This window comes from Sinohyriopsis cumingii, chromosome 19 (genome assembly GCF_028554795.1).
Source record: "Sinohyriopsis cumingii isolate HCF-2022 chromosome 19, ASM2855479v2, whole genome shotgun sequence".
NCBI lineage: Eukaryota > Metazoa > Mollusca > Bivalvia > Unionida > Unionidae > Sinohyriopsis > Sinohyriopsis cumingii.
Window position 1 is genome coordinate 66446944 of NC_142979.1, and position 15156 is coordinate 66462099.

Here is a 15156-nt window from a genome sequence, read left to right on the forward strand (position 1 = left end):
AATGTAAAGCAGACCAACTCACATGCAACTAACTGTCATTGTAATCCATAATGCCTGCAGGTATGAATGGGGTCATTATCTTTCATTTTTAATACAAGTAAGTGATAAATGTTTTCTGGATTTTTTTGTCATTATTAAAGATTCGTGATAATGATGATGATAATGACAACACAGGTGTCTGCAAATTATGCTTAAAGTCACAAAGGGTATTGTGCTTCATATGAATATATGTACTGACATTAAAATAACATTCGAAGCAGATAGTGACAATCTTGAGCAGTTCTGGCATGAATCTACTTACAAGCAGAAACAATTTATCCTTTTGATGGACTTTAGCATACATGCCTACCCCTGATGAGGAAAAAGTGTAATCCAAGTGGACAAAAAGAGGAATCCAAGCAGAAAAAGAGGAATCCACATATAACATGCTAAAAATTCAATAAACAATGATTTATTTGCCCCTCTTGTCTTTTAACAGCCTTTACTGCTTCAAGTTTTCATATGTAGCACTTTTAGCTTTCAAAAGCAACATATTTTCATGTTGCATTTTAAAACACTTTGTACCAGCTGAGACCATGAATGTTTTGCATACCAGGATAGCACAAAGTACTGGGTTACTGAGCCTGGATCTGAAGTCACTTTTATTTTTGTTAACAATACTGATGAACAATCTCTCATGGTCAGCATTAGAATGGAAAAGAACCAATATTCCTTTCATAACCTGACAAAGAAGAGGAAATTTATATCTTCCAGTGATTGTGTCTTTCAGCTGGGAAATAAGGTGCCACTGCACATCAACTCTATCTGCATTAAGTATATTGTCAGGTAGAATCCCAACTTAATACTTGAGGAATTCTCCTTTCAGATGATCCAAGGTAGACAAGGATGGTAATAGAAAGGGATATCTCTTGACAACACTTTTGAAGCTTTTTGACTGTCTCTCATTTACATCAGCAACTGATGCATTTAAAAGCACTTCATCTCCATGGGGAATTTCTGGAGCAAGTAATCACAGGCTAAAGCATAATAATCTCTAACATTATCATAGAACACCTTCACAGCTAGAGTAGAATTGTGTTCTATGAATTCTCTTGCTTCTGCACCAATAGCAAGATCTTCATTATCTTTCTATTAAGAACTCGGTAAATAACACCTCTGCATTTATAACATTCATGTCCGCACTGTAGTTCTGCTGTAGATAAGAAGTTAGTTCATAAGACGAGCCAATTCGATGTGCTTCTTTGTTTTCAAGTGTTTCTCCACATAAAATTTACCACCATGCCCAATATTAAAATTGTTTCCGCACAGACTGCAACGAGCATGATGCTGCCCTAGAATACAGGGGCTCATATCGTTGCTTAAAACTGACCCGTCATACATGTACTATGCACCAAATACCTATAGACTGGTTCTGTACTATATAGTACATGTAAGACAGGTAAGACAGGTCAATTTTAAGCAACGATACGAGCCCCTGTGCCCGAGAATGGAACGCTGTATTATGCCATTCATGTATTCATCTTTGAAGGATTCAGGTTTTTTTTTTTTTTGTCTTTTTCTGATCCACCTATGAAATTCTTTGAAAAAATATGTGCTCAAACACAAACATTGACTAGAATACATCTGATGACTTTTAGCGCCAAATAGTAAAATTATTTCCACACGGCCTGCAATAGACGTCACGTGATGCTGCCCTCCTGTCCTCATCTTTGGAGGATTCTGTTATTTTTTGTTTCGTTTGTTTTTGGCCTTTTTCTAATCCATCTGTGAAATTATTTAAAAGGAAATATTTCTGCTCTCATACTCACATCGACTAAAATAAATTATACTTTTTAGCACCAAATACCTATAGACTGGTTCTGTACTAAATATAAATTAGAAAAAAGAATCTGCGAATAAAGATTAAAAATTAGAAAACCAGTCTGTTCTCTCCACACTAAGCCATACAGCTGCTATAAATAGAATACCAGGTCAAAAGTTTGAAAGTAGAACCAGCATGTTTCTGGGTGATAGGATAGTTGCTATAAATAGAACATAACGCGATTAGGAAAGTGCACGGACAAGCGTACTCTTATATTGTAGTTACATAGAAACCGTCTTTTCTAAAATATGGTCTGTGGTATTAATGGGATGTTAATAAAAATGAGAAAACAAACAATTGATTTTTTTTTGGAAGGTGGATATACTGAAAAAGCATAATCCATATACGTTTACGTGTAAGGCGTAATTTAGTGAAAAAAAGCGTAATGATTATGCTAAAAGTGTAACGGTTGGCATGTATGCCTTAGTAGAGCTGTACTGCCACTGCCACATTTCAATGCAGACTCTAAAAACATCATTTTTCATTCTGAGGAAAATTCAGGTTGACTCTATTACTTTAATAGGAATAGAAAAAGTTTTTACCATCATTAAGAATTCTTCCATTTGCTTTAAGGACCATCTCCTCTGCTTTCTGTTTGGTTGATGCATACCCATCAAAAAAAAAATGTTCAGGTTTTGGCATAGACTTCTCTGTGCCTCCAAAGACCTCCATACCAGGTGCCATAACAACATCAACAGAGCTGCAGTGTATTAGTCGCTTCACATTTTGCTTGATACAGGCTTCGATCACATTTTGAGTGCCTATAATGGGAATATACATACAGAAGAAAAAAAAGATGACAAAAGAGGAGATAAAAAGTGGGAACTTGGGCAAAAGGCAATATTTCTACATACAAATTTATAATGAAAAAATAACATCATTTGCTGATTGCTTCCAAGTGATGTGTCTTTTCAATGTAAATTGTCTAAATATATACAACAAAATTAAATTAGAATGAGTGATTGATTGATTAATTAATAAGTGCTTAATGGTATGTAAGAACCTTAAAGACTATCTCATGCAAAAGAAATGGGAATAAAATGCCAAAATTGCCTTGTATATGCTGGTCCAAACAGAATTTTAATTGCAATTTGCTGATTATGACTCCTGCTAGATATAACTAACCACCCTGGCAAGGAATATCAGGAAAAATAAAATTTGTGTATGTGTTTAAAAAAAGGGTAAGTTTGACATGGTGCTTTGGTGAGGTTTTAAGTTTTGTTTCTTCAGGTTCCATTGCCCTTTTGTACTTTGTCTCCTTTATTTCTCAAAGCAAGTAACACCTGTAGGACACAAAATCTAACAATATTTTAGTTTTGACAGAAAGAGGTAGAGATACATTATTAAACAACTGGAAAGTTGGTTAGTGTACTGCATGTGATACCACTGTATAACTGATTACAGGTTCTCTGGTTCAAAAATTGAAAATTAATGTACCAGGTAAACATTTTTTGTAAAACATTGAAACAAATGAAGCAGCCATCAAAAGACAAGGAACATTTAAAGAATTTATAAACCAAAACTTGCATTAACAATACTGCTCAATGGTTCCAGAATTTGCCAACCATAAATGTAGAAAACTGAGAACAAAGCTCTTTCCAAATGGAGGAAGGAAAATATCCCCACATAATAAATAACATTAAAAGATGCTATATACAAATGCTGATCTGTACCAAAGAAAGTAAAGAATGTATCATCTTTTATTCAATTCAACCAAAGTGTATTAAGAAACCATTTTTTGTTAGGTCAACAACTTATCTGCGTCTTAATTTTCTACCATTAAAGCCACTAATGTCAGAAGACAAAACAAGGGATGGAAAACAATTTGTTGGCTGAATGGTATACATGCTCTGTGAAAAACCTAGACAATGTCAAAAGAAAATAACAATTTGAGCCTTTTAATACATGGGAAACAACTGTGATAAAGCTGTAATTATCTTTATGTAAGAGTTTATATTTATGTAAGAGTTGTTCACCATACACAAATAAACTATACTACTTGGTGGGTAAATGTAAATTAAATTCCTTATATACTTGCTTATAAGTCCAGTCCAACTATAAACAATACAGACCTTGATCCCTGATCTGGCATCACATAATGTGATAGCAGATCAGGGTCTATGTTGTTTGCTTTACTGATTACTCTCAACAAACTGCAAAGACCCAGATCTGCAGTGCATTATGCGACATCTCATCTAGGTGTTTTTAGTTTGCAGATGGACTTGACTTACAAAATAGTACATATGGTAAACATTTCAATGTTCCCATTATAATAAGTCCTTCAATTTAAGCATAATTCAATTTTTTAATTTTATTCAAAACTGATCATATATCCTAAATAGAATATATAATTTAACATAGTTTTGTGTAGAACATCTACCTTGGATGTGGGATGTCATGGGTTCTAAACCCAGCCAAGTCAAACCAAAGACTTATAAAATGGTACTAGCAGTTGTCTTGGTAGGCACTTGGCATTAAGAGGTTAGTGTTATGTGACTATTATGTTATCCTCATGGTCTAAAAGCAAAGCAACCATTATAGCTATATATAAATTTTATTTAGGTAGGATCAGCATATAATGCAAATAGTAATACATAACACAAATTGTGACTGCGTGGGACATCATTCTATATGTTGTGCTACATTTCTGGGGTACTTTGATCTCATTACCGGATGAAACGATGATGGTGGGGGGTAAAAGTGTGAGAATTAGCACGACTGATGCAAATTTTAACAAGTCTGACTTTAGTCCTTGCAGTATCTGCTTCAGGAGATGTGTTCTAACAATAATTGTTTATGGTATGAGAAAGCTAAAAAAAAATATTCATGCACCAAAAGAATAGCTCGTCTGTATGCAGGAGAAGGGTTGTGTTGACGAGATGCTGCTGCAGTGGATTAAGGAGTTTTATCTTAAGTACACAGTTTATATTTTTGGAGGCAAAATTTGAGTCTGAGTGCATTTTCTGACATGTAATTTTTGAATTATTTAAAATGTGTCCCACACCTTACAACAAAAAAAATGATGTGTCCAGGATCATACAGTGCACACAAAAGTTACTTCAAAAATTAATTTATGGTGTCCCAACAAAGAATGTGTTGCAACATATACAGTATATATATATATATATATATATATATATATATATATATAACTCTATTATGAGGCTGTCTGCTCTATGACTGCCATAGATGGCATTATAATGTGGGAGTGGTATGTGTACTCCATTACAAGGCTATCTGCTCAATGGCTGTCTTTATAATGATGGCTCTAAATGTACTTCATTTCAAGGCTGTCTGCTCCATGGATGGCATTATAATGATGGAGTACTATATGTACTCTGCTCCATGGATGGCATTATGATGGAGTACTATATATGTACTTTCTCAACCACTAGCATACAATAAATCTGATGTTAAATATTTTACAAGGGAATAGATGCAAAGTGATTCCTTACCTTTTACATTGACTGACTCAAGTTTCTTCATATCTGGAAAAAGTGAGAAATCCACCAGACCAGCAACATGCACAACACTGTCTACTCCTTTACAGGCAGTTTCCACAGTAATCACATCTGATACACTTCCCACAATGCTTATCACTGGCTTATTATCCTCATGGTCTAAAAGCAAAGCAACCATTATAGTTATATATAAATGTTATTTAGGTGGCATCAGCATATAATGCAAATAGTAATACATAACACAAATCTAAATAAGTAGCATTGTTCTTGTTGTTTTGGTGTTAATGCCATTTCTCGGCTCAAGAAAGGCAATACATGGCAGCCAGTATAGCTTGTGGAGGAAGAACCCAGGAAAATCCTGGCAAAAACCACCAACCCATGAGAAGTTACTTGCAGAGCTTGACACTGATCGAGCCTGAGACTCGAACCCATGAGGACAAAGATGATGATAACATGTGACATGGGATGTGTACATAAAATGACTATAATACAAACAGACATAAAATACATGTAACACTAAAGCTATATATTAAATAAAGAGTATAACAATTACACAAGTACACCAGCAATATGACAGCATAATATCACAAATACACATTTATCAAGACTTACATAATCACTATTTCACATAACTAGGTTGAAAGAACACAACTGTATGGGGGGGGGGCAGTATAGTACAGATATGAACATAGATACTAAAACCTATAAATTTATCATACAGCTTGATCAATCAAATAATTAATCAAACAATCAATCAAATAAAAAAAATAATCCATTAATCAATAAGCGATTATTACTAAATATTATTAAAAGATCCTGAGAGTAAAAAACTGCAAATAACTTACAAGTATAAAGAGAATAGAAATATAACCAGATATTTTTATGTACGTTTGCCACAGTAGGTACAAATGATGAAATGTGCATAATGTCAGTTTTGACTGAAATATCATTAAGGTTTTCTTTACCAAGTTCATTCTTATAAGGCACTGTATCCAGTACTCTTATCTCCATGACATGATCTGTGTGTGTTTGTAACAGCCGAACTACATGTTGCCCTAGAAACCCAGCACCACCAGTAACCAGCACAACATCTGTTGCCATGGTAACAAATCTGTTAAAAAGGAAATGATAATATGCAAATCAAAATATAATGTTATAAAAATTCCATACCTTTGCTGTTTTGACCTGATAAGTATGGTCATTGGTAACTTTTTTATTCCTTTTCTAATTTACTGCAATCATTTCTTCTCATAAATCCAACACATGAGTATGTACTTACTGATGGATACAATACCACTTCCATGTATACCTGATTATACATGACAAACACAATTTAAAAATACAGATTCTTTGGGGATGCAGGTTCGCATTCTGCATGCTGGCAAGAAAATGTATGCAGTAGCAGATAGAGAGTCATCAATTTTGTGAAAAATTAAAATATAAGAACCTGCTGTAGCTTCTACCATGTGGATTTATGGATCAGGAGAATAAAGGACAAATATAAAAAGCTGGTGCACTACGGATTTCATGAATTTGAATGATTTTGGCACCTTCATGACCTCTAGGACCAAATAAAGAAGAAAGCAGCAATGGATATATTTTATTGAGATGCACCAAGTATAGTGTATGGCAATCACTTGTAGGATCTACTTGGTGATTCTGTTTGGAATGGATTAAAAAGTGTAGGGGCCCTGAGTGGCCGAGTGGTCGAAAGCGCTCTCCGTTATGGATACTGCCATCTCATGTCTGTCTACGTGGGTTTGAGTCTCAAATTCGGCCAATGTGGGTATGTGAGAAAGCTTGCCAGTAGCTTCTTGTGGGTCGGTGGTTCTTTCTGGGGTTTTCCCGGGTCCTTCCTCCACCATTAATACTGGCCACCATGTATAGCCTATCGTCTGCTGCAAAATGGCGTTAAACCCCACAACAACAACAACAACATTAAAAAGTGTACAAGTACAGAAAGAAGGATGCTCCAAAAATTTCATTAAAAAATACAAGTGTATTTGGAACATACAAACTACTCTCCATGATAAACTTTGTTTGCTTAAGATATTTTAAAATAAAAATGCAATTTTCAATTTCTATTTTGGTGTTTGGGAAAATAAACCACTGCACTGTGCTTTGATCTGGCAACTCATCTGCATTAAAGCTATTATTTATTAGGTTGAAGAACTGTGTGTAAGAACAAAAATATATGTAGACCGATCCGGTGGCCTAGTGGTTAGAACATCCGCCTAGGATGCAGGAGATCATAGGTTCGAACCCCGGCTGAGTCATACCAAAGACTTATAAAAACGGTACTAACAGTTGCCTTGCTTTGCACTCAACATTAAGAGTTTAGTGTTAGGACTGGTCGGCCTGGTGTCAGGATAATGTGACTGGGTGGGACATCATGTTACATGTCTCCAGCATGAAAGCCCCAGTGCTAGACGTCAATAAAACTGCTACACTGCAGACATTGTAGCAATATAACTGAAAAATTGTTAAGGTTATGTTAAAATTCCAAATCACACACACATCATACACAAAAATATATATTTGCCATTTATTTTCAGTATTACTATTCTCTCTCTGTCTGTGTGTGTGTCTCTTTCTCTCTCAGCACAGGGATTAAAATTACTGACTATTGAGTTGACACATGCCATTAGATGCATTAAAACATACATTCATTGGCACATACTCTCTATGAAGTACTTACCTGTTGATGGATGTACACACCTGGAATCAACAAATAAAACAGTACAATTATCAAGAAACAATGCAGTTGTTTTTTTATAAAAAAATAAAATAAAATTATAAAGAAACAATGTTAATGAAACTCTAAAGGCAGCTGTGGATTAAATAGTAATCACAGTAGTAATATCAGCAGTAGTAATATTGATACTAGAAGTGGGAGTACTAACAGTAGTAGTACTATCAGCAATGGTAATATTGATGTTAGAAGTGTGAGCACTAACAGTAGTAGTAATATCAGGAGTAGTAATATTGATGCTAGAAGAGGGAGTACTAACAGTAGCAGTAGTATCAGCAGTAGCAATATTGATGCTAGAAGTAGGAGTACTAACAGTAGTAGTACTATCAGCAATGGTAATATTGATGATAGAAGTGGGAGTACTAACAGTAGTAGTATTATCAGCAATAGTCATACTGATGCTAGAAGAGGGAGTACTAACAGTAGAAGTAATAACAGCAGTAGTAATATTGATGCTAGAAGAGGGAGTACTAACAGTAGTAGCACTATCAGCAATAGTAATATTGATGCTAGAAGTGGGAGTACTAAAAGTAGTAGTACTATCAGCAGTAGTAATATTGATGCTAGAAGAGGGAGTACTAACAGTAGTAGTAGTAGCAGTAATATGAGCAGTAGCAATATTGACGCTTGAAGAGGGAGTAATATTGCTGTAGAAAAGGAAGTACATGTACTAACAGTAGCAATAGTAGTATCAGCAATTTTCAATTCTTTTTCCTTCATATAAATTATATCTTTATCGACATGTACAAAAACGCAGATCTACTTACTTTCATTTTACAGCTACCTTAAATATGTCCTTTAGGTGTACTGTATTGCACATGTGATGCAATATTAAAACAAAACTATCTAAAAGGTTATCCTTGTTATACAATGACGCAGCCGAAATATCAAATGACTCTTGACACACCCACAATAAAGGACTTTGAACACCTGGTATATTTTGTGTACATATTTGCAACACTTTGCTCATGTTTAATCGTATCAGATAAAGTGTACGTGATATCTTTGTATTAACAATTTCAGAGTATTCTAAATCAAGTCACAGGTGCTCGACGCAAGCTTGATCTTGAAAAAAGCAATAATCTGAAGGAAAAATACTCATACCGAGTGACAAAATTACCTCAGATTACCCACATGACCGGTTCTAACAAGGTAAGTAAGTTTCCAAAACTTCGTTCCACGCCTACCCGTCGATTTCCTTCAGCTATTTCCGTCTTGGAAGGCACACGTGGCTCGAGGCCCTCGTTGCGCAATACTTCCAACACCGGTCAGACTAAACACCCCAAGTCTACCCAAAGATACCTCAACCCCTAACAATGGGGGTTTTAGCAAAAGATGTCGGTAAGTCATCGCGTTACATCCGGGTAAACCGGAGAAATAACAATCAACAAGCGGTGAGTATACATGACCACGACGTTGTGAAAGTATTGAAGAACGAGTCGAAAGAGTAATCAGCAAAACCTAGTTACAAGTTTATTTTGCTAAAATCGTCATTATTATCATCGTCATAACCATCACCATTATAATGATGTTGCTGAAACAAAATACCGGCAATGTTAGGGACCGGTCATTTAAATTGCCTCTCCACGTATATTCTTCTCTTCCAAAGGCTTGTATCTGTCATCCTGACAATAGTCCACGATGATCGGAAATACATCGGTAAGTCCGTGCGAAACAGAGTTGAAGAGACTAGAGTAGACGATTCCACGTTTGTCCACATCTTGGTGACGAAAACAGGTGAAGGAATGCATTCATTCATTCATTGATTAAAGTCGCGTGCACCTTTTCGGTATGTGCGACTGGTTTGTTTGTACACGTTTGTGTACTTTTTGAATTGTGCGATTAACCGCTATTTGTACAATGCCCCCAAGCAAGCAAGAGGAAGCCCAGGTGCCCCAAAAAGTCCCGCCCAGGCTCTCGTCGCAGCAACCTCCTCCATCGTTGTACTCCGTTGGTGGTCAATATATGCATCCTGCATCTCCTTCCTCTCTCATTTCAGGCAGTAACCGAAGTACACCAGCAGCTGTTGCTGTTGTAGGGTTTTACGCCATTTTTCAGCACACGATAGGCTATACATGGCGGCCAGTATTAATGGTGGAGGAAGAAACCGTGAAATCCCCGGAAAGAACCACCGACCTTCGAGAAGCTACTGGCAAGCTTTCTCACATACCCACATTGACACCAGCAGCAGTATTAATAAATTTTCGTTTCAATCAATGCCCAGTTCCCTATATTTATTGGGCTATTCCTATACTACCTTGCCAAACATGTGATTGTCACATACGCTTCAGATATTTCTGAGTTGTGAAGTTTCCTATCTTTTGTAAGGTCTATTTAATTTTGTGTACTTTGCGTACTTGAATTTTCCGAAAAGTTTGTCACATCTAGTAGGCTTTAGTAGCCCTTTATTTTTTTGAAGATCTCAATTTGGTTAAGTATTTCGCACGTGTGAATTTAAACCAATCAGTGTTTTTCAGGGCCAGCAAGTTGTTGGTCAAAAAAGGGCTTTCGTGGGTCAGAATGAAAGCCCTATGTGGTAAAATTTGTTTGTGAAAAAAAAAGGGGGGGGGGGGCGGCGGAGGGAGTGTGTATGCTATATTTGTGTGGTGGCTATAGACATTTCTGTTCGTGTTTCTGCTTTTCCCATATATCCCGACAACACACATTCACGCTCACTTTCTCATTCACACTTATAAGTAGATAGGATGGGGGGGGGGGGGTTGGCCTTATTTCTTTTGTTTGTTTTCAGGAATATAAAGTGACCCATGGTGTTTAACATGTAGTCATTTGACTTTTTGCAGTCAAGATGAAACGATCGAATCAATTCGAGAAGAAAGAAGAAGAAAGTAAGAGGCAGAAACGTGATCTATCGCCTCGTACCATAGCTAAGTCTTGACACAAATTCATGCCAGTGATTTTGAAGATGACATGAGTGAACCAGAATCCAAACCCAGAGAGTCTGCATCTAATCAAAGTTCACCACCCTTAGTCAACCCTGAAAAGTGCTATCATATTCGAGAGACGGAAAAGCGCTCCTCTAGAAAATTTAGAACCTCGGCTTACACGTACAATGTGAAGTTTAAAGATTTCAAGTCCGACGTACCGTTGGAGAAAGCAGAAGGGTTTATCACCGAGATGTGCGATTCTTTGCTCACCACACTAAAGCGACAATGTCAAGCCAAAGAAGACGATCGCTTGAGACTTTCCATACAACACAACGGTTTGAAATCCCCTGTTTGGATCGAGATTAGCAGTCCCGCACAAATTACCCTTTCCAAAGTCATGGACAAGATTCAACACGTTCAACAATCTAATGACCAGTTTGACATCACCAAAGGAAAAGCCACACTGTTCATGACCCACGTCTCTCCTCCTCAAGGGACAGGACGCAGAAAAGTGTTATTGGTGGACGTCCTTCGCAGCACCAAAAAGAGCCTCGTCCAAATTAACAACCCTCAAGACCAGATGTATTTAGCCCGGGCTATCGTGGTGGGACGAACCTACGCCAACAAGAATGACACGGCAGAATGGAAAAGAACCTGGAAAACTATTCAAAAATCGGACCGAGCCAAACAACGAAATGAAGCAGAACTCCTGTTACAACAAGCCGGCCTGTCCAAAGACACACCTTGTGGCATTCCTGAAATGCAAAATGTGCAAGATGCCATAGCTCCACGCTACACCCCGAAAGTGCACCCTCAAGAAGTGCGCGGGCCTCTGTTGTTTCGAGGCCAAGACTTTAAGGACGGAAAATACATTCACGTCTTTCATCACGATGAACATTTCGATACCATTACCAGTATCACCGCATTCCTGGGATACAGATATTACTGTGAGAAATGTGACTATGGCTATAACAATCGAGAGCAACACAAACATTGTGGTTGGAAATGCTCAGGATGTTTGGCCTCTCAACCCTGTCTTGACAAAGGACAAGAACGAGTGCATTGTCCAGCTTGTCTGCGCACGTTTGTCAGCCCTACCTGTTACCAACAACATCTAAAGACGCAAGGTTCACAGCAAAGATGTGCTTGTCAACTGTTGAGATTGTGCCCTACGTGTGGACAAGGCATACGTACCAATAATGCCAAGTTTCACGTATGTCCAGGAAAGAAGCGATGTCACATTTGTCACCAAATCGTGGACTTGGAACATCAATGCTACATGCAAAAATACCAACCCCAACAAGAGGAAAATGAGGACCAGAAGAAGAAAGGGAATTTCATCTTTTCCGATTTCGAATGCATGCAAGAGACCGGCATTCACATTCCTAATTTCTGCGTGGCTCATCGAGCGTGTGAAAAGTGCATTCAAGAGCCTATCTTTAGTCACTGCTCTCACTGCAGTAAGATTCCTAGAGGACGTGAAAAAACTTTCGAGGGCCGAACACGTTAGCCGATTTCGCCCAATGGGTCTTAGACCCCATCGACGAGACATGGAGCCAAGAGGACATCGAACGTTACGGAGATTGTCATCGCCATGCCACGGTGATGGATCACAATTTCTCCGGATACGATGGACAGTTTCTTTTGAGGTACTATACGGAACAAGGCACCGAACGTCCTAAAGTGACTTTGAACGGAGCCAAATTCATTTCCATGCAAGTGGGACAAGTACAGTTTAAAGATTCGATGAGCTATTTGACTATGCCTTTGAGTCGAATGCCTAAAACGTTTGGAATGATAGAAATGGCCAAAGGCTACTTTCCACACTTTTTCAATACCGAAGCCAATCAATATGCCGTTCTACCCCATTTGCCTGAAGCTAAAGACTACGGCCCCGACAACATGCGTACCGAACAACGAGAAGCTTTCTACGCTTGGTACCAGACTCATACCTCTGACCCTTTCGACTTTCAGGAAGAAATGTTAAAGTATCGTCGTTCCGACGTAGACATTTTACGTCGTTGCTGTGGAAAATTTCGAGAACTGTTCATGGAACACGGAGGGGTCGATCCTTTGAAAGAAGCTTGCACCATTGCCAAAGCGTGTCCCTTAGTGTACAGACAACGATTCATGCCTGAAAACACCCTGGCTGTCATCAGTCCTCAAACGACAAACTTTGTCAAAGGTCAATACTCGGTCAAAGCCCTACCTTGGTTACATTACTTGTGCGACAAGGAAGACAAATGGATTCAGGATGCCCGCAACGGAGGAGGTGAAAAGACCATCGGAATGCTTTCGGTAGAAGGCTGTGACTTAGAAAACCCCAAGATCGTGTACGAGTTTAACGGTTTCTTATTTCACGGAAGTCCCGTCTGCTACCCTGAATGTAACACCAAAAATCAGTTTTTACAACTAACCATGGAAGACTTGTACCAGGACACTTGTTAGCGACGCTTGAAGTTAGAACAACAAGGATACCAAGTGGTGGAAATGTGGGAACACGAGTACGATCACCGTTTGAAAATCGATCCCGAGTTTAAACGCATCGTGGGAAGTTACCAAGGGGTGGACCTCCTGAACCCGAGGGATAGTTTGTACGGAGGAAGGACTAATGCCACCTGTTTGTTGTACCAAGCCGACGAAGAGAAAGGAGAAGAAATCAAATACTTGGACGTGTGTTCGCTGTATCCTTACGTGTGCAAATATTGTCACTTTCCTGCAGGGCACCCTCAATTGCTGACGGAACACATTGACCTGGACCACATTCGACAGTACGAAGACTTGATCAAATGTATAGTCTTGCCTCCCACGGACTTGTACCATCTCGTGTTACCTCACCATTGTCAAGGTAAGCTGATGTTTCCCTTGTGCCGTACTTGTACCGAAACGTGCAACCAAGACCAGCCTTGTCAGCACACTGAGGAAGAACGCACCTTGACGTGGACATGGGTTAACGTGGAATTGTTCAAAAATTGTACGAAACTTTAGAACTGTTAAGGGAACGCGTCCTGTACTTTGACACGGACAGTTGCATTTACATCGAGTGCCCGGGTCAACATCACCCTAACATCGAAGGAGACCGTTTAGGAGCCTGGACAGACGAACACACCGACGACAAGATTCTAAGTTTCGCGAGTGGCGGTTCTAAAAATTACGGCTATGTAAAGTGAATGGATTGACTCTGAATTATCGTACCAGTCGAGTGGTGAACTTTGGCGTATTGAAAGAAGCCTTGCAGTCTGGAGAAGATGAAAACTTTAAAGTGATCACACGTGAAACGAACAAGATTGTACGTTTACCCACTCACCAAATCGTCAGTCGACCCTTGGAAAAAGTCTATCATATTGTGTACCAGAAGCGAGTGCGACTTCCCAATCACTTCACTTTGCCGTATGGACATGTCGGTATTGGACTGTACATAAAAAGGGACAATGTCCAAGATCGATAGTTCATTGTGACTACCAAGACCAAGCGAACAAGATGAATCCTTTGAAAGAGACATCATTCAAGTTCGGGGCTTGTAAAAAAAAGTTTGCCTTTCCATAGTGTGACTAGTATTGGATGGATAAGACCCATGCATTGCGACGGAAAATGTCCTAAAGGAAATTGCAATTGTCCATGCGGTTACCATTCTAATTGCGTAACGGAGTTTGCCGAAGAATGCGATTGTGAGCCTTGCAATGTGAGCGATGCAGTAAAGCATCATGGGGACTTTAATATCACTACTACCACTACCCCTATCATGGAAAGTGATGCTGTGCGTGTCAAACCTGATGGATGCGAAAGCGATGCTCTCCTTATCGTGGACACTTTACTGGGTTTTATAGTAAATGTGGATGTCAAGCTTCACGTCTACCACTATACGGATGTCATACAGCTCTGAGCAAACTCCTGTCGATGTCACCCTGTCCTCATCGAAACGAACCTGTGAAAGACGAATATTCGTTCCCTGTGCGCTTGTCTGAATACTGCAACTTTGAAAATCGTTTTCATCGTTCAAAGGAAAATGGCCTAAGTATCTGGGAAGACCAAGCCCTGAAGAATTAGCCAGAGCCGGATTTTCCTACTTGGGCGAAGGGGATAAAGTGAAGTGCTTCAGTTGCGGTGTGTCACTTCACCACTGGGAACCACAAGATTCGGCCTACCTGGAACATGCTCGATGGTCTCCCAGTTGTCACTATTTACCTCTAGTAGGAC

The 15156-nt window shown here is 38.7% G+C and overlaps 1 protein-coding gene across 5 annotated transcripts in view; it reads right to left on the reverse strand.

Moving 5' to 3' along the window:
• The window catches only part of LOC149775874 (3 beta-hydroxysteroid dehydrogenase/Delta 5-->4-isomerase type 1-like), a 40544-nt gene extending 31115 nt beyond the window's left edge, over positions 1-9429 (reverse strand). The window contains exons 1-5 of one of the 5 annotated variants that reach the window (XR_016416506.1): positions 8842-9135; positions 8021-8040; positions 6288-6433; positions 5317-5481; positions 2404-2622 (exon numbers count right to left, since the gene is read on the reverse strand). Coding sequence is in view for 4 of the 5 variants with exons in the window: in XM_089943448.1 (XP_089799574.1) it covers positions 2404-2622; positions 5317-5481; positions 6288-6433; positions 8021-8040; positions 8842-8847 (556 nt within the window). In the remaining variant the exon portion in view is untranslated. Of the gene's footprint in view, positions 1-2403; positions 2623-5316; positions 5482-6287; positions 6434-8020; positions 8041-8841; positions 9136-9194 lie in introns of those variants that run through there. The other 4 variants (XM_089943451.1, XM_089943448.1, XM_089943453.1 and 1 more) reach the window with 4 other exon arrangements.
• Between the last annotated feature and the right edge of the window lie 5727 nt (positions 9430-15156).